This window comes from Pteropus alecto, unplaced genomic scaffold, assembly GCF_000325575.1.
Source record: "Pteropus alecto unplaced genomic scaffold, ASM32557v1 scaffold65, whole genome shotgun sequence".
Classification (NCBI taxonomy): domain Eukaryota; kingdom Metazoa; phylum Chordata; class Mammalia; order Chiroptera; family Pteropodidae; genus Pteropus; species Pteropus alecto.
Genome location: NW_006439191.1, coordinates 7,911,215 through 7,930,061, shown reverse-complemented (window position 1 = coordinate 7,930,061; position 18,847 = coordinate 7,911,215). Strand labels below are relative to the sequence as shown.

Sequence of the window (18,847 nt, the reverse complement as noted above, 5' to 3'; positions counted from 1 at the left end):
GTGCTGCTCACATTTAGCCTCTCTCCTTAAATGAGTTATTGCTCCTACCTGAAGAGAATGTCAGGACTAAAACAAGGACAAAATTCCTACAACCCGAATGCATCGGTTCCAGACTCCGGACTAAGCGAGTGACGTTTCAGAGCACACGCCCCGTTGTCCAGCACTGGCTTATAAAACCAGAGGCGGTCTGCATCGTGGACACGGAGCTGAGCTCAAGCCCCGTCACTAGTTAGTGGCTTCGAGAAGGTCTCTGAACCCTGTGCTGTCACTGTTCTCCTTAAAGGAAACGAGACCGTGACAGTCGCCATCTCCAAGGTCCTGGCAGCTTATGCAGACAAACGCACATAGTGCCCGACATTATTGTTATTGTTAGAACAGTGTAAAATAAGGGGCCATTTTTGCATTTGGTTTTCTCCCGTCGAATACCTCCTTGCCCGTCCAGTCCCTACCCCAGACTCACCATTCCACACGCAGCGCTTTATCAGGCTCGGAACACCTGACGTCGCCAAAGGCGGTGTGTTCGACCTTTGCTCGAGCTACAGAATTATTCGGCCAAGATCTGGACAATTTCTGGGTAAAGGTTTACACAGCATGTTGGCGTTTTAATATGTTAACTGATTAGAAAACGTTCAAACGCCCTCCGAGATTTCCTATTTCCCTTCACCGCTTGAACGCTTTCTCCTCGGCATTTATCACTAGAATCTAACCTCAGCGACGGCAAGGATTTAGGTCTGTTTTTGTTCATTACAGTATTTCTGGGGACTCAGACAGCCTGGTGCAGAGTAGTTGCTCAATAAATATTTGTCGAATAATGATTGAAGGATTGAAGATATTTGCAAAGAAGTAAACCCATGGTTTCCATATCTGTGTGAAATTCAAGTATTCACTAGAGAGAACACTGCCATGATGCAGAAACCACAGGAAATTCTGAATTCGATGTCAGCACGTGTGATCTGGGGGTTTCTAGGAATCAGTCATCACGGAGAAAGTGTAGATGTGGACGAGACCACGCATTATCTTATGGAAAACCGCTTCTAACCTAGCTCGGCGTTCTTACCACAGCATTCTTAGGCAGCTTTATGCAGAAATTCATGTAAGAAGTCTCCGTTTGTATTTGAAATGTCTGTTAAATGACGTATTTTTTCTTTTCTCTCCTGTATGTAAGGAAGCGCGTTTTTTCATGAGGTCGATAGAGCACTTGAAGCACATCCTTAACGGACATGTTCAGAACGGTAAGTGCGTGGCCGTCAGAACGTGAGCATTTGGCTCAGAAGAGGCAGGTCAGCGTCCCGCTAACTTTGGCTCGCTGGCCCCACGGCCGAGCACGCTCCTGTGCGTCCCCGCGTGCACAGTCCTGGCTGTCCTCACTGCTTGGGAAATGCTCTCCAGGGCAGGGAGAGAGCAATGGTCCCCTCCTGTCCCCACCCACCATTTCCCGCGCTGCTCTTCCTGCGCGTAAGGAGAACATGACGCACGAATTGTGGATTCTCTCTTTAGTTCACGGGCAGGTCAGGAAAGAGGGACGGGCTGCCCAGGACCGTAATTCCCGACTGAAAAGTCAGGGAGCCCAACAAAGCCTCATGATACCGTACCCTAGAAGCTACCTGTGTGTGCTCAGGTTCCCCATCGACTGCCATGCCATGGGGACTGCTGGTGTCTCCTTGGAAAAAACGTTACACTCGTTGTAGAAAATGATAAGCAGGTTGCTGGCTCCATTTAATCGATGAGTTTCCTTTGAGAACTCATGGAGGACCTCAGCGCTAGGCCTGCGAGCCGCCTCACTAAGTGGTGGCCGGTGAGAGGAGGTACCGCCCCACGCACGCGTCCTAGAGGAGCTGCCGGCTTCTCCGGGCCCACCTTCCTGCAGGTGGGATGGAGCGGAATTGCAGAAGTTCTAAAACGTCTTGTTTTGCATAACAGAACTTGATTATTTTATCTGCTCATCTCTTAGATCTTACCTTCCATTTTCGCACTCTGTCCTTCCTAATAAAAGGATGTCAGGCTAGTGTGAGTTAGCGCTTGGCCCGGTCCGCAGTCAGCCTCCGGCTCCTTCCCAGCCGGGCAGGACCTCGCTCCCAGATGCAGAAGCGGTGACGTGGGTCGGAACGACCGCGTGTAAAACGTCGTGTTTGTGCTGCCCGGCTGACAGCTGCTTCAGAAATTTTAATTTCAGTGCCACAGTTGATTGAATATGAAAGTATAAAGACCAGGTTTTGTGTTCGGTGGTATTTTTGTAAAATATTTTTGTATTGTTTACTTTATCGGTTGCTTTATTAGGCGATTACGTAAATTGCAGGCAGGACCTTGGGTTTGCTTCGCGCGCTGGGCCCCAAGGGACGGAGCCAGTCTCGACGCCCTGTGCGTCTCTGTGTTCGTTTCTGCAGAACTGCTCGGTCATGGGGTGACACACGTCTCGCTTTGATTGACACCGCCAGTTTCCCAGGTGGTTTTACCAATTCTCTTTTCCCAGCAGCAACGTGTGAGCGTTCCGGATGTTTCCACATTCTTGCCAGCACTTGGTGGTGTCATTTAGAAAAATGTTTTTCACCTTTTCTGGTTGTGTAGTGACACCTCTTTGCGATTGTATCCTCCTCTCATAAACCAGTGACGTGAATCTCTACTTGTGCTTAGTGGCCGTGTGGACATCCTCTTGTGCAGCCTCGTTTTGATTTTTATTAAAGGTTTTTATTTTATAAATATTACATAGGATACATGATATGTAAATAGCCCACAGAGTTTAATAAGCTTCAGGAAGACAGCCGTTAGCTGAGTACGATGGAACAGATCAGGCGAGCCTTCCGCTGACGCTGCTCTGACTTGCTCTCTAGGCCTCGCCCTGATGATGTGGAACACGTTCGTGGTGAAAAGGTTTTCCGCTGCTGCGTACTTGATGGATAAGGTAACTTTCGATTTCTCGTACTGACTTCCTGTTTGATGCTCTTAATTGATGTTAGAAAAATGATTTACCTTGGGCTTCGTTAGACTGTGTATTTGGCAGTGCATTTTACTCTTGCTCAGTGAAATGTCATTCCCGGTGCTGGCATCTGATGACCCACATGGGAGCCCCAACCCCTGAAAGAGAGTCCCATACCGTAAAAGCCTCTTAACCCAAGAAGCGAGGGCTGGACTCGCTCAAGCAAGGATCTGCACCTTCTTCTACACTGAAACGTAGAAACGAGCCCCGACCGATACCTGGATGCGGCCAGGATGTTTCCTTTGAAATTCTGTGGTTTTCCTACATAGACATCTCCATAGGAGGTGGCCTAAGAATTCTCGGTCCTTTTTCTTTGACGCTGTGGTGCAGTCTGCGGGCAGCATTGAGATTTTTATAACTCACCCTGGTCTTCATAGCAGCGCCCTGTGTCTAAGCCCGCGGCCTAGCAGCTAGCTGCTGCCCTCCACAAATCCTGAAGCGCCCCACAACGCGTCTGTATAAACAACTCCTTCTTTTTCCTCATTCACGTTTCATCAGTTACTGAGTTAAATTACGTAATCATGGCCTGTCCAACCAGCGTAAGTAGATTTGGGAACAAACCTAACCTGGAAGCAGATAACTCAGCTAGTGGGAGCAGAGGCCACCAGCGTACTGGACAGTAAGTGGCCGGGGGCCTAGTCAGCGTGCTGCACAGGCCAGCCGAGGACGTGGCTGCACCTGGCGTCAGTTTAAGTGGACGTGAGACGCAGTGACAGACACTCCCGAACCACCACCAGCACTAGGATTCAGACCCAGTCCGAGCGCAGCTCCTCTGAAAATGCCTCCTGGGGCGCCACGGGGAGCTTGCCTCCAGTCCGCTGTCTGTGTACTCAGCTTTCTCGAAACCCCCTCCCCTGGCCTCTGTGACCACCCCCCCCGCCCCTGAGGGGGTAACGCACAGCCTTATGTGTGGGTCACTGTTCCATTTACAACGTCCTTGCAGCTCGGATTGAAAGTGTGAACCAGAAAGCGGAGTTATGAGCATCACTGGGTAAATATGTGAAGTGTCTCCTCTGTGGCAAGGGTTGTGCCACATTCCGTGGCTGCAGGGGTGTCACAGTCTGCAGGACGGGTAGCTAGACGACAGGGCGCTGTGGGGACGCAGAATAGGCAGTAAGTGAGGCCCGGGGAGGCTTCTGGGCTGCCTTGGAGGAAGAGCACGTGTGAACCAGGGAGGAAACGCCCTCTAGCTGTCCTGCAAGTGGCTCCGTGTGGGCGACGTGGAGGCAAGGCGCAGGCCGGAGGAGGGAGCGGGAAGCGGTGTGTGAGGGCTCGCTGTGCTGGCCGTGGCTCTGGGACTTTCCAGCCACGTGTCAGCTGCTTAGCACGGGCCGGGCTGGGCCGTGGGCTGAGGGCTCGGTAGCAGAGCTGTGATTTATCCTGAAGACGCAGGGGCGATCTTAAGCAGTGGGATGAGATGGGCAGGTCTGTGTTTTAGAAGGTGACTCTGGTAACAAGGTGAATGAAGTACGTGGGACTTCGGGTGGCTGAGCGTGCTTGTCCCACGGCCATCGCAGCCAGCTCAGTGAGAGGCAGACGTGAAGAGTCCATTAGTGGAGCCGCCCCCTCCACTGTCACCGTCTCCTGTGAATTCTTCTCAGCGAAAGTTCCTGATGGCAGAACTTCGCTCTGCCACCCACGGCCCTGTGTACGGTATACAGCACGGTCTTATCATCAGACCAAGGAGACCAGCTGATTCTGAGCTAGAAACAGGATGTGTCTGCTTTAGATGGTTCCTTCTTTCTGACCATTTAAAATCATCCTGTATCTTTATCAACAAGCAAAATTCTTATCTTTTTGTTAGTTGCCTTGAGTTTGGTTCTGGATCTTTAATTTAAAAAGAACGAACCAGATTGAGTTTTTGTGTATTTAGGTGTTCAGTAATACTTATTTTTGAAAAGGATTGTGCTAAATCTTGTGGTGCGATAAGTTTTTTGTCATACTGTTTTATGCCCCACCACAGAATTAGATGCATCGTTGTGAGTAGAACCAACGTGTAATTGATGAAAGGTTGCCCCGTTCACGTTTTCAGAATCTGGCTGTTGCTTCTTGAACCGCGTAATGCCCGGTCTCTACACTCTCAGTAATGGCAGCGTTGTGTCCTTGTGTCCTAGGTGGGAAAGTCGCCCAAGGACCGGTTGTGCCGCAGGGTAAGCCGTCTCCTTCAGCCCCGCACCGCGGTGGCACCTCACTCAGGGGGCGAACTTCGCCTTTTACCATTCTGATGACATGTCCGGAGGGAAACGGAAGGGGACACGACCGAGGGAACGGCTCGTGAACTCCGGCCTGTCCCGACCCTTCCAGATCGTCAGCCAGCGTGTCTGCACGAGGGCTGCACGAGACGTGGACTCCGGGTCGTGGATAGAGTGACATGCTGCAGTGTTGCTGTGCTCCAGACTAGGGATTTGTAATGGGACCCGCATCAGAGTGAAGTAGATTCCTCAGCGGTGCCCTTGATCTACCTTTACGTAATGGCAGTTGTGCAGTCTTAGTACTCCAGTCCATAGATACTGAGGCTTACATTTGAAGCCAGCGATTAATAGTGTGAGCTTTTGCTCAAAACTTTGAAATATCCTTATTACAAATATCTTGAGACACTGGGACATAAAAATCCAGCTGTTATAGGCTGTTAGTCCCAAATCACCATTGAATTCTGGTATGTGCTTGAGTGTCTGTGACTACAGTTGATGTGTACGTGCGTGCACACACTCTGAATTACTTGGGGACGAGAGGAATTTATTGGTTGTCGATTTTAAAAAGGCCACATGTGAACGCAGTGGCCCCTTGGACAGGCCTGAAGGAGTCCACAGCAAAGGCCTGTCTCCCACAGTGCAAGCCTGGTCTTTAGGTCACAGGCCCGGGGACTTGGGTTATATCAGAAGTTTAGTTCAGTCCCTAAAAGGTGCTCTGAGGTCAGACCAGGCTGTTTTCTTAGAACTGTCACCTGGACCTTTGTGTGTGTGTTCTGTACACCATGTTATTTGGCTATCAAATGCCTGTCTCCTGTGAGTTCTTGGACAGTGAGGGTGAGTGCCATGACCCGTGGTGACTGACGACACTGTCTTACACCAAGAATGTGAACTCCTACAAGTTGGTAGTGGTACCATCTTTTCGAAGCCTAATATTAAAATTAGCTAACTCTATAGAAAGAAGTTAATAATGTGTTAAAGCCTTGGCTTAATTTTTGCCTGTGTGTTCAGTGTAGAAAGTCACTTGAATAGTGTGTTGTTTTTGTTTCTGGTGGAAACTAAAGGAGTTTTACTGCAGGAGTTAATTATGTCCCTTTGAAAAACAGGACGTGGGGATGAGCGACACGGCCCTGACCTCTTTCCTGGGCTCCTGTTTGGATCTCCTGCAGACGTTAATGGAGGTAGGAGGGGCTTTCATTCTCAACGGTCTGAGATGGCAAACGTTTTGAAACTCATGGGCGAAGGGACTACAGAAAGATAGAAATGAGTAAATGAAAACGTTTTGACTGCAGGGGTATCTTATCAGGTTCCGATCTCGGGGTCTTTAATTCGGGGCGGGGAGCAGCACGGGCTTGCGCGTGGCGGCCGCAGGCTCACGAAGACGTTTGCAAGCTGTGGGTCTGCAGTTCTGAGCCGCTCTCCGTTCCCTCACACGCAGGCAGATGTGAGCAGGGACGAAATGCAAGTGCCCGTCCTGGGCACGGAGGACGCCTGGCAGGCTGTCGAAGGACCGGTGTCCATCGTGGAGCTGGCCCTGGACCAGAAGCGCACGCACTATCCGCTGGTGGAGCACCACTCCGTCCTGTGCTCCGTGCTGTACGCGGTCATGCGGTTTTCTCTGAAGGCGGTGAAGCCACTGTCGCTCTTTGATAGTAAGGTCAGTACCTGAAAGGGTTTCAGAGCCACCTGGGAGCTGAGGGTTCAGGCACAAGGAGAACGGGAAGCAGACTGCTGCGAAAGGGACCGGAAGGGACCGGCTTCTCACCGTGGGCGTCTCCGTCCCCTGGGGGTGGGGAGGACGGACCCGGGACGCGAGGCCCGCGCTCCGCATCGCCTTCCCTCGAAGGAACTCCAGAAACCCTATTTTCTGATGGGCGTCTCCGTCCCCTGGGGGTGGGGAGGACGGACCTGAGACGCGAGGCCCGCGCTCTGCATCCTTCCCTCGAAGGAACTCCAGAAACCCTATTTCCTGATATTCTGTTTGGGCTCTTCATACACACACCTGTTCTCTAACGGGTTCAGAGTACACACGAAGTGTCAGTTTTTACTGCAGAACAAATTTTCCCAAAACTGAGGGGCGGAAAACAAGTGTCCTCGTTGTTGTGGGTCAGGAATCTGGGTTCCCCCGAGCCGGGTGTTTCTGGCGCAGTGTCTCTCACGAGTCTGCAGTCTCATCTCAAGGCTCAGTGGGGTGCGGGTCGGGGCCATGTCTGACCTGACAGGGAGTGTTTCGGGTCCTCGCCACACGCAGCTCACTGGGTGGCAGGTGGCCTCCCCCAGGGAGAGAGGAGGCGAGCGCCCAGGCCAGAGGCCACGGTCCTTGGGTAACCTAATTGGGAAAGTGACATGTGGTCATCTAACTTTTCTAGCAGTGAGTCACCAGCCCACACTCAGGGAGGGGGTCACTTGGGTCCCCTTGAAGGTGTCTGCCAGTCCAGACAGTTGTCACGAAACCTGAGTAGAGTCTACAGTGTAACTGTTGGAGGAAAAATCAACCATGAGTTAAATGATTTTTTAAAATCTTTTTTCTCCCTTAATGAAAATCCATACTTATCAGTTTTCTTTCTTGGTCTCTCTCTTTAGGGGAAAAATGCATTTTTCAAAGATCTGACTTCAATTCAGTTACTGCCTAGTGGGGAAATTGATCCAGATTTTCTTTCTGTGCGACAACAGGTAATTCAGTTATTAGATTTTGTTTTTATGTGAGAAAAAAATAGTAAAGCCAAAATGGACCTGGCCTCTGTGGATGCCGCCTTCATAGTATTCTTGAGGCCTAGTTTCCCTTTAAATTGTGTGTTACTCTGATAACTATGTGATCTTAATGGAAAAGCCACTCTGACAGAACAGAAAAGTCCACGCTTGCTTTGCTTTAGTTTTAAGGAAACGTCCTGAGACGCTGCTCTCTCCCCCCCTTCTCCAGTTCTTACTGAAAGTCATCAGCGCGGCTGTCCACGCCCAGCATTCAGTCGCAAAGGACAGAGATTCAGAAGACGCACCGAGCACTGCTTTTGGGAAGGACCAGGACTGGCCAGTTCTAGCCGTGGACTTGGCCCATCACCTTCAAGTCAGCGAAGACGTCGTCAGGAGGCATTATGTGGGGGAGCTCTACACCCACGGGGCCGACCACCTGGCGGAAGAGGTAACGACCACCCAGGGGCGCTGACCGGGCTCCAGAGGACCGACGGTGCCAGTAAAGAGTCACTCACGTCTCTAGTGAAGCTGTTCGCTTTTCCTTTCGCTAGAACTTCTAGGCACAAGCGTAGAATATTAAAATACAAAATTGATCACGTTTCTGGCTAATGCTGCTTAGTAAACTGCCGTGTGCCTGGCCTGTCCCGTGCAGAGGGCGTAGACATAACGGACGAGGTTCCTCCCTCCCTCGTGGCACTGGTCTAACGGCGGCCGGGTCATTCTGAGTCATAGATGCTGTGCAGAAAATGGGATCCTGTGCCTAGCAGGAGCTACTGCCCTCGAGTGGCTAGAGGTGACGTCTGAACTAAGCCCCCAGGGAAAGCAGCACCCAGCCAACTCAAAGCTGGGGAAACAGTGCTCGACGCAGGAGTCAGGCGCGGATGGTGAGGGAGGGCGCCAGGGGCCACGTTACAGGCGGTCTCGTGGCCTGAGGTGAATCATAGTGTCCTCGGAACCATCAGGGTCTTAAGCAGTCATGGGAGATTTAATACAATTTCTTTTCTTTGCCAATGACTTGTATAGTCATACTGAATTGAAAAATTAGGTGATGGCAGAAATTTGGGTTTTAAATGCTGAATGTGATTTGGATCACAGTTTGGTCATATAGTTGACCCTTGAACGTGGGTTTAGAGGAGCCAACCCTCCATACAGTTGAAAATCCACGTGTAACTTTTGACTCCCCAAAACGTAACTACAGCCCACTATTGGCCGGAGGCCTTACGATAACACGGTCAACATACATTTTATATGTTACATGTATCATGTGCCGTATTAGGATAAGAAAATCATATACTTACGGTACTTGCTGAAAAAATCCACGTCCAAGAGGAGCCAGACCGCTCAGAGCCGTGCCGCCGAGGGGTCGGCTGTGGACCTGGCCCCGGATCGCGGTGACCTAGGCACCCCCCGACCACGCCTGTCCCAGGGCTGGCCGGTCTCTGAGCTCTTACTCTGCTCCCCGTGTTCCTCTCCTCAGGCCATCCTCCAGGTCCACGACAAAGAGGTCCTTGCGTCTCAGCTGCTGGTGTTGGCGGGCCAGAGGCTGGCCCACGCCCTCCTCCGCACCCAGAGCAAAGAAGGCATGGAGCTGCTCGCCAGACTTTCGCCCACACTCTGTACCTGGCTGAAAGCGATGGTGAGTACGACAGAGATGAGATAGATCGGAAGGTGACCGGATGTTGACGTAAATGCGTGCCTAGTTATGCTTCTCAGAACGAAGTCACTTAAGCTCGCTGGGAAGGAACGATCCTGATCGCTCTTCAGTAGCCACTGTTCGGTCGTACGTGACCGACGGGTCATTTCTGTGTCCCATTTGCAGGACCCCCAGGATCTTCAGAACACAGAAGTGCCAATCGCAATGACAGCTAAACTAGTAAACAAAGTCATGGAGCTTTTACCAGAAAACCACGGGCAGTTCAGTCTGGCCTTACACCTCACGGAAGCGGTGGAAGCCATCTCTCTGCCTGCCTTATGACCCCGAGCGACCGAAAACAGCCTGAAATCGTGACTATGACATGAATGAGTGCATGATTATTTTACATAGCAACAACTGGAATTTTATGGAGGGAATGTTCTTTTATAAAATAAAAGTGTACATTACTTTAAAAAAGTACAGTCCTGGCGAAATTCCACTCCTTTGATTAATACTGAAGGTAAAATGTAAATAAGTATCAATTATTCTATTACTAATACAGATGTTTTACTGTTTAATTCAAGCACTTAAGTAGCTCTACTGTTAAATTTTGCTATTTAAAATTGGTTATAACTTACAGATTATGTTCTTATAAGATTCTATATTTCATACTCGGTGTTATTGTGTGTTCGTGTGTAGTCCCCATCATGTATAGCCCACTGTCCCTCAGTAAACGCTAGGAAGATGCTTTTGTCGTCACGCTTAGCCCCATACCGATGCCACCTGGAGCTCTGGATGCTGACGGGTTTCTTCGGCAGAGGTTATGCTGCTGCCATCAGGACAGTGACCTTGCAGAGGAGTAATGGGTTCGTGGTTGTCATCAGAAGGGACATTAAATGGAACCCTCTCTAGTACCAGAGTGTGTGTCGTGCTTGCCATCTTGAGACCCCGAGGTACAGGCAGCACAGCAGAGCTCATTACAATACAAGGTAAGGTCTGATTTTTGCCAAGATTCAAAGCTGTATCCACACCAGGTAATTGTAAAAAATGTATTATCTTGTAAAACATGTTTTAAAAAAAGGCGAAGTTGCTAAAAATTTAAATCCAATTTCAATTTTCCTGCGAGTGTTTAGAGATGTTTGCTTCTGGGATTCGGTTCTGTTAGCTGTTCTCGGAAACGGTACAGAAAAACGCTTAGTGATGTTACAGCTTTAGCAAACCTACCTCACAGCTGGGTTGAGAGGGTCAAATACAACGAACTTTGTACCCTACAGCGCCTAGAGCAGTCCAAGTGCGGAATCATTACTTGATTAAAACCAAATTGACCAAAACTCTGTAAAAAGTGCTTTGAGCTCCCCAAATACCCAGTATTTATTATGGTTTATCTCTGAAATGTAGCCATACAGTGCAATTACTGACACCTGTCCCGGGTCACAATTACCATAGTAACTCATTGTGAGACAGAAGTTTGTTTCTTCCCTTTGTAAGAGGCCAGCTCTAGCAGCTGTACAAAGTTGAGTATGTCTTTCGGGGATGTAAAGAAAAAAGCCTGAGGAGATCCCAGTGTAAATTCCTTTTAACTAAAGACCACATCCAAATGAGAACCTACTCTTTAAGATGTTGGAAAGTACCGTTTTAGATGCTTCGAGGGCCTTAGACATCTGAGCGAGGCACATGCTGCCAGGGCCCGTGAGCTCGCCTGTCCCACGGACTCTGCCCGAGTCTCTGAGCCCCCAGCTAGACGCATGTCACCGTTTCCCGCAGACATTCTCGCCTTAGAGTCGCTTGTTATGTGTGTTCTAAGAGAGTAGTTCTTCCTGCGATTTTTCTAAATATTCCAAAAGTAGTTATAAAATTTGGAGGCTGGTCAAAGCAGCTTGGAATTCCAAGTGTTTTTAAAGAGTCAGCCCTCACTCTGGTTCCATGATTGCTTTCTGGGGAGGAGCACCTACCTAATACACACGTTTGAGACTAAGACTGTTTAAAGTTACTGTGAGAACGCAGTCAGACTTGGGGATTATTGAGAACACTGATCAGCTGAAACATGACACACAGAACCATAACACATCAGTCTCTACAGCTGCGGTCCTAAAATTTACCACTCGGAATTTTTAAATTCTGACTTGCAAACATGTTACTATTTCATCAAGGGCTTTTAAAATAAAATCTGACAGAAGAAAATAAATCGCCGTGGACAGGCATACCTCGTCGTACTGCACTTCACAGATGCCGAGTTTCTCACAGACTGAAGGCGAGACCCTCCAGCAGCAGAGAGAGCAGTGTCGCCGAGGTATGCCTGTGGACGTCCTGGGACGGCGAAGCGGCACAGGTGAAGGGACCGGGTTTTTCGCAGAGCGGGTGCTTTCCGAAACAAAGGGTCCGTCACACTCGCTGCAGTTACGACGGGAGGCCGGGAGGCCGGTGTTTGCCATACACCTTGCGTCACGAACACTAAACAGACATGTCAAAGTCCGTCGTAGGACGCTGAATGACAGCAAGAGCTCACGCAACCGTAACCTCCACACTGCTGTGTCGAGACGCAGAGCCAGAGGCAGAGCCCCAACTTCCTAAACACTTCCTACTTTTGCAAAAAGAAAAATGGAGAAAAGAGGACGTCACCTCTTAAAACGTTCACGTAAGGTCAAGAGTGAACACTCACATTTAAATTGCTTTGTTTAAAAGACACAATCAATTGCAATTTAAAATGACAGAGTACCCAGGTTTAATAATACTAAGCTTACATGGAATATAACGTTCATTTAGAAGTTGCTGTGATTCATTTACTTTTTAAGAGAAATATTTTTAAAGTACTCGAGAGCAACAGGAAAAGCGCTCTCACCGGAGGAGTGGATTTGTTCGACTTCTAAAAGTTAGATTTCCGCTGGATAGGATTAGCCATCCCCAGAAAGATTTTAATGCAACACTGAGTTCTTTGTAAAATGCTCAATTATCTAATGTAACGTACTGTAAGTAGTGAAATTCTGTATATACTGCTGTTTTGTGTCTGTTCATTGTTGTGAACTTATGTATATTAGTGAAATAAATTTTCGGCTTTCATGTTTCCTTAACATTTGTAACTCTAAGTACATACTATATTTTTTCCCCTGTTGTATGAGAATAACAGTATTGGTGATGTTCTAATACAGCCAAACCCGCTATTCTGTAAAGGCTGGTGTTTGCTAGTTAGGCAGAATGAAATTCATCATCTCTTAAACACACCTCTGCCATTCCCCTTCAAAACCATTTTCTTACTTGATAGTCACAAGTTCTGCACCAACATTCAGTAACTTTCTAGAATGCCTTTATTTTTTAGATATTATAGAACTTAAATACTAAAACAATATTTGTAAGATATAAAAGATTTTCTGCTCAGCCCGTTTGAGGGCAAGCGTGTTGAGTCTGTTCTGCATGAGTCCATCACGGATACGTGGCTGTCCGTCTGCACATGTGTGTCTCTGCACGTGTGTATGTACACATTTTTTATCTAGTTACAGGAAAATCTTATAATTCTTACTTGGACGCTCACCCTCCACCCCTTACGCTCCCACTCATTACCTAGACCTTGGATCTCCTTCCAGGCTTGTAAACCAACCGTCCGTCACCCCGGCCGGTACGGCGGGGCCTGCCGGGCTCGCTGTCACCACTAGGGGGAGGTACTACTTGCCACCCAGGACGTCTGCGCACCGGGGACAGGGGGCCTCTGAGGACTCGGCTGTGTACTTCCAGCAGCGAGGGCATTTTTCTTTGGTAGTTGGCGTGACGATCACCTTATATGAAGACTCTTCACGAATATCGCCACCTGCGAAAGAGAAACGCACCCAACTTGTGTCGCTTTCTATGTGGTTTCGCAGGTGCCGCTTTTCCAAGTTTTCTCCTTCGCCCTGGTCCAGCTCGTCACGTTACGTAAACAGCCAACACAGCGGAGTCACAACAACTTGACTCCCGAGGAAAGCTGAGGAATCTGAGAGATTAACTGATTTTTCCCTGAGTCGCTGGGTTCTGTGCCCACTCAGGCCTTCAAGCTCTTACTCCAGGCCTAGTTCCGATAAGTTACAACTGCCTTTCCAGCTGCACACTTAAGAATTTTAAAACGAGCCAAATGACAGTGACCACTGCGGTGTCCCCACTTGACACAAAACTTCCTCCACTCTTAATACTCTTACACCTCGGACTGTTAACATGTGGTAAAGATAAATTATTCCCTAGTCATTGCACAAAGACCCTGTTAACGCTGTGAAAAGCAGGTGGAGCCCCAGCCTCACTCTGTGCTCCGTGCTGCCCCCAAGCCAGCCTCCCACCGCCTGCCGGTACCCGAAGCTAGTATGAAAGACAGGCAGCAGCGTTTCCCCCAAGTGTCTGCATGTTATTCTGCCTCCACTTCCGTGAAAGAGAACGAATTAGGTTGACCAACACCTGCAAGATGCGCGCTTACGAGCTACCACCACGGGAATGAGTCCCATGAAACTCCCCGTAACCCCTGAGAACGACTAAATACGACTTTAGCTTGGGTATACACAATAAGCGGCAGGATCAAAGCTGGGGGAGGGCAGGAGACACAAGGGCCAAGCAGGAGTGAAGGCGACCAACTTCACATGCAGTGACAATTGCCTGGCCCCGTGTTCCCCAGATCACACTTTTGAGAGCTGTTTCCAAAGCACGCTTTCTAAAGCCGGCTTCCGCAGAGCGCTGTGAGCCAGGCACAGCGCCGCCCGCAGAACGCACGGCCGCCGGGAAGCTGGCGACGAGCCGCAGGCGTCACTCAGTGCTCCAGACACCTCGTCCTCCCTCCTCACCTTCTAAATTGATGAGGAAGGTCCCTGTGAGCTCGATCGCATCTGCGGCTCGCTCTCGGGGCTCCTGGGAGAGGAGAGTCGTCTGGGAGGCCATCATTAACTCATTCAGCTGAGAGGTGCTGGACGTCTCCTCAGCTTGTAGCATCTGGGAGTGAGCGAGTGAGTTACTGTCTGCATTAACTGTTACCATAAACGGTTACTGACACTGTAAATTCTCACGTTTACTGAGAAACCTCTGCTACCGTTACCTCCGATGCTAATACCATTAAAGTACATCAGTTCTTAGTATGAAAGGTTCTAACTAAAAACATCCAATGAACAGTACTATTTATTGAGAATATACTCCTTGCCGGCTCCTCACTTTGCTAGATGCTAAATGTCCATCATTTCTAATCGTCACAAACACCTACACGGTGTTAATTATCTCCCTTTACGAATGAAGAAACAGGCTCAGAATGGTTAATTTAACTAGCTTGCCGGACTCTGCCATTCCAGCCCGTCCGTCAGCTCCAAAGCCCACAGCGCTCCCCTGCACCCCGCTTCCCACAGCGGGAGCGGGTTACGACACGTCTACACGAGGGCCTGCTTTTACCAGTGACGGCCATCTGGCTGGGTGTCTGAAAAGCACTTTTACATTTTGCATTGTCACCCTGATCTTCAAGATGAGTCTGTGAGCTAATACATTCCTTTAGAAAAGGCTGAGAATGAGATTCAGAGACGAAGCTGGCTTTAACACGCAGTTAATCAGGAACTGACAGGACCAAGGCTAAATGTGATTCCTAAGGAAAATATATTCACATTCAAGGTGTTTTTCCTAAAACAAATGAACCAAACGGGCTGTCTTCTTTTCAGCTTTTATTCGAGCGAATGAAGTCAAAGGAAACTGACACGGAGCGCGAGCTCCGAACGAGGCCACGAGACCTCGGGTCACAGCTTCAGAGGTCCCATTTCCTCGCTCATGAAATGGAGTCAGAACCTCCCAACCTCACATTTTAAAATGTGAATATTTTACCAATTCTTATCTGATTATCTACGAGGTGTTTCAAGCCTCAACTCTGCATTATAATATTAGAAATTCAAATCGAGCCCGCCAACCAAATGAGGCGGTCATTTTTTAGAAACTACAATACCAGTAAAACTGAAATACATTCACTGCCAATTCTTGTAAGCATTAAAACCAGAGAAGGATATTGAGTCAGTGTGTTAAGCTCTGAGCCAGTCTGGCCGACCCACCCCTAAGACTCCCGAGAAGAGGGCCCGCGGCCCCGGAGGTGAAAACGCGATGGAGCTTCCAGATCACAGGAGAGAAAAAATGAACATCTACTTTGGGATGTTTTGAATCCTATCCACGTGGACAAAGTTCCCAGAAAACCAAGCCCGTTAACAACACGTCCAATTTTCTGTATGCTAAGACGACCACCAGCGTCGAGCAGCAAGGAAGTCACTGTGTGACAGAGTCGGCCATGATACTAGCGCTGGAAGACACACATCCTGATTCCTAATTTTTTAATTAGGTAAAATTGAGAGATTTTTAGAAAAAATTTCAGGCGCAAGTGTGTGACGCTAAGACCGTTTCAGAAGGCACGGACTGACGCTCACCTCTATTATCTCGAACAGCAGCCCGGGCTCTATGACAATGACGACGCTGTACGCGGCCGCGCTCTGGCCGGGGATGCTCCCCAGAAACGCGTCCCTCATGGCGCACGCGCTCTCCACGGCCTCCACCAGGCCCGGCTTCTTCCAGATGGAACTCGTGCGGATCCACCCGCTGCGGAACACGCTCCTGGGCTCTTAAAAACAAAGCTCACGTTCACACATTCTGAACTGCACGTAAAGCACGGACCATAAACATTCACAATCCACTGGGAATGAGGATCGCTAAGGTAATCGTGGGATGAAATTCTGTGCCGTCCTAAATGCTCACTGACGTTTTCATGGACGTAATTAGGCCACATTTAAACAGGAGGAAATACATAGTAAGATCTCAAAGAAAAAAGGATGCCTAGAAGAAAATAAACTATCCCAATATTATCAGTAGTTGTCTTTGGGTAGTTAGGTTAAGTGACTTTTTCCTCTTTCCAAATTTCTGATTTTCTATAAGCTAACAGAGGGGGAAACTATCAAAAATGCTTACAGAAAGCACCTCAAGGTGGCTCGAAGGCCATTCTAAATCCACCCCACTCCTCTGCAGCCAGCAGAGACTACGAAGCGACACATCGTGCCTCAAGTCATTCACCGTAAGGAGTAAACTCCCCTTGTGTGCCGAGGTACACCGACAGGCTGCGCCTCGCAAGGGGCCTTCCTCACGTGGAGAGCAGCGCAGCGGTCCTTACCCTTGAGATACGGTATGTGCTGGAAAACCTCTTCGGCCAAGTGAGGAAGAATAGGAGCAAAGGAACGAACGACGACATCCAGAATTTCGGCCAGCGCAGTCTGGCAAGAGCGCCGTTTGGGATCATCCGCGTTTTCACAGTAGAGCCTGAACGGGAACAAACTCGGCAGGTGACGACCCCTGAGGCTGGCGCTGTCCCCGGCTGAGCTTATGCTCACGGTGGCTAATTCTAAGGATCTAATCGTCTTTGAATTAAAGAATAAGATTCTATCACACAATTTTTTCTAATATCTTCTATTGCGCTTGACTCCTTCCAGTTGTGCCTTCAAAAGACTCAGCTATGAAGTGTCCAACTCCGGTTTTCAGATCACAGCTGCATTGAAGGCCAACTGATAAGTGAGTTGGTGGCATCGAACGTGTGACCGCCCACCCCGACAAGGCCCCCTCCCCCTTGAGATTTACAGACTCTCGGGGATCCGTGTTCATCACCCTGAGCACTTCCTTTGTCAGACACAGAATGAAGCACATGACTTACATTATTCTCCGTTCTCACGACCACATTATGAGATGGTGTTAGCATCAGCATGTCATAGACAAAACTGAGGTTATCAGATAAGGTGCCAGAAATCGTGAAGCTGGTCGGTGGCAGGGCAAAGACCCACGATCGGGCTCGACTCTCGAGCCGCCCACACCTGCCGGGCAGAGCAGACGCAGACGGCCGGGTGGCCCAGCCCCCGGTCACCTACCTGTCTTTGATTATGCTGAAGTAAAAGTTAGAGAGTTCTCTGGTGTAAAAGGCTCGCAGCAGCCGAACGACTTTCCCAAAATCGTACTGTTTGTAGGAATCGGTAACCTGGGGAACGAAGCCGGACGCGTGGGTGAGTGCGTGGAGACGCGGGGCGGCCTAAGCGAAACGCACGCCTCCCGCGAGCAGCTTTCAAAGGCAAATACGGAACCGCGACCCAGCGAGCGCCCAGCCTCCCACGCGTCACTTCCGGGCACAAATGCGACCCCTCCAAGTGCTGACCACCTGACTCCGCAAGCTACGAAGGCACGCTCGCGCGGACAGCATCAGGCTTTAAATGCGGAGCCGCACCGCCCAGCGACCGCGGACAGGCAGCTCCCCGCCGGCCCTCGGTTATGCCTGAAAGGACCTCTGGACGCAAGTTGGCTGTTCGCCTCCGACTTCGGGGCCCGCGGAGGCTGCCACGTTTCCAGTTTTTGAGAAAACACAAATTATGTGCGTCTGTCTACAAACTAGAAAATATCTTAGAACACGTGAATCCTCACTGCAGTTATCTCGGGGCTTGGAGGGGGCCACGTGCGGGTAGATAAAGTACAAATCTGCCGCATACACAGCTGGCGCTGAGAGAAAAACGTGGTCTGAGCAGTCTGGGCCTCTTGTTCCCATGAGGCGCCTCTCATCCTTTGAGAAGCGAGGACAGAAAGATGACTTCAGACCTACGGTCAACCTAGGCATGCGTGGGAACCCATCAAGGGCAACCTCTCCCAGCGCTGTGATTTCCAGCGGGGCTTCGCTGGGGCGCCACTCAAATTTCAACCCCCTCAGTGCTGACGCCGCCACCTCCCAAGCGCTTGCTCGGTCACACTTGCCTTGTTGGCCAGGTCCTGGAGCAAGTGCAGCATGTACTGGTCTATGACATACATGTCCTCCACAGGGACGGAATCTGTCTCCGGGTTGAAGCCGGCCACGTTTCCCAAAAGAAAGCGGAGTGTATTCCTAAGCTATTGAAAAAAGTACACAGTCGAAAAGATTCATGAGGCCTTCGGTTCTTACTGAAAACTTATTTCTCTAAGTTTTATCTGACTCGTGTTACTTTCTTAATGTGATACTTTTTAATAACATTTTTAAATAAGAAGACAAAGGCAAAAACACAGTCATTCTAACAGGCCAGTTATAGAAACAGTCATTGGACTTTACACATAAACAGAATGAGTTTTCATTCTATTTCTTTGTAACCTTAGGGCAAATCACTTCTCAGAGGCCTCGTCTGTTCATCTGTGTAGGTAAAAAATGTTATTTTCACCTGTCCACCTGTGGGACAGGTGAAAATAAATGGAATAAATGTAAAATGCCATTGGGCACATAAAAAGTATATATATAAAATTAGTATAATTTCACACATTTGCCAAACATTTTAATATGAGACTATAAAATTATGAATATTAGTACTAGTTCTTTAAACAAATTAATGTAGGATTTTTTTTAATGCT

At 49.1% G+C, this 18,847-nt stretch overlaps 2 protein-coding genes across 2 annotated transcripts in view; one reads left to right on the top strand and one right to left on the bottom strand.

Moving 5' to 3' along the window:
* Positions 1 to 12,555, top strand: part of RAB3GAP2 (RAB3 GTPase activating non-catalytic protein subunit 2) — a 67,832-nt gene extending 55,277 nt beyond the window's left edge. The window contains exons 27-35 of the mRNA XM_006916233.3: positions 1,166 to 1,232; positions 2,829 to 2,899; positions 5,089 to 5,124; positions 6,270 to 6,344; positions 6,602 to 6,820; positions 7,747 to 7,836; positions 8,084 to 8,302; positions 9,332 to 9,490; positions 9,674 to 12,555. Of these exons, the coding sequence (XP_006916295.1) occupies positions 1,166 to 1,232; positions 2,829 to 2,899; positions 5,089 to 5,124; positions 6,270 to 6,344; positions 6,602 to 6,820; positions 7,747 to 7,836; positions 8,084 to 8,302; positions 9,332 to 9,490; positions 9,674 to 9,829 (1,092 nt within the window). The 3' untranslated portion in view covers positions 9,830 to 12,555. The remainder of the gene's footprint in view (positions 1 to 1,165; positions 1,233 to 2,828; positions 2,900 to 5,088; positions 5,125 to 6,269; positions 6,345 to 6,601; positions 6,821 to 7,746; positions 7,837 to 8,083; positions 8,303 to 9,331; positions 9,491 to 9,673) is intronic.
* A 216-nt stretch (positions 12,556 to 12,771) lies between these two features.
* The window catches only part of IARS2 (isoleucyl-tRNA synthetase 2, mitochondrial), a 41,170-nt gene continuing 35,094 nt past the window's right edge, over positions 12,772 to 18,847 (bottom strand). The window contains exons 18-23 of the mRNA XM_006916232.3: positions 18,227 to 18,358; positions 17,359 to 17,465; positions 16,614 to 16,759; positions 15,880 to 16,070; positions 14,281 to 14,425; positions 12,772 to 13,286 (exon numbers count right to left, since the gene is read on the bottom strand). Of these exons, the coding sequence (XP_006916294.1) occupies positions 13,144 to 13,286; positions 14,281 to 14,425; positions 15,880 to 16,070; positions 16,614 to 16,759; positions 17,359 to 17,465; positions 18,227 to 18,358 (864 nt within the window). The 3' untranslated portion in view covers positions 12,772 to 13,143. The remainder of the gene's footprint in view (positions 13,287 to 14,280; positions 14,426 to 15,879; positions 16,071 to 16,613; positions 16,760 to 17,358; positions 17,466 to 18,226; positions 18,359 to 18,847) is intronic.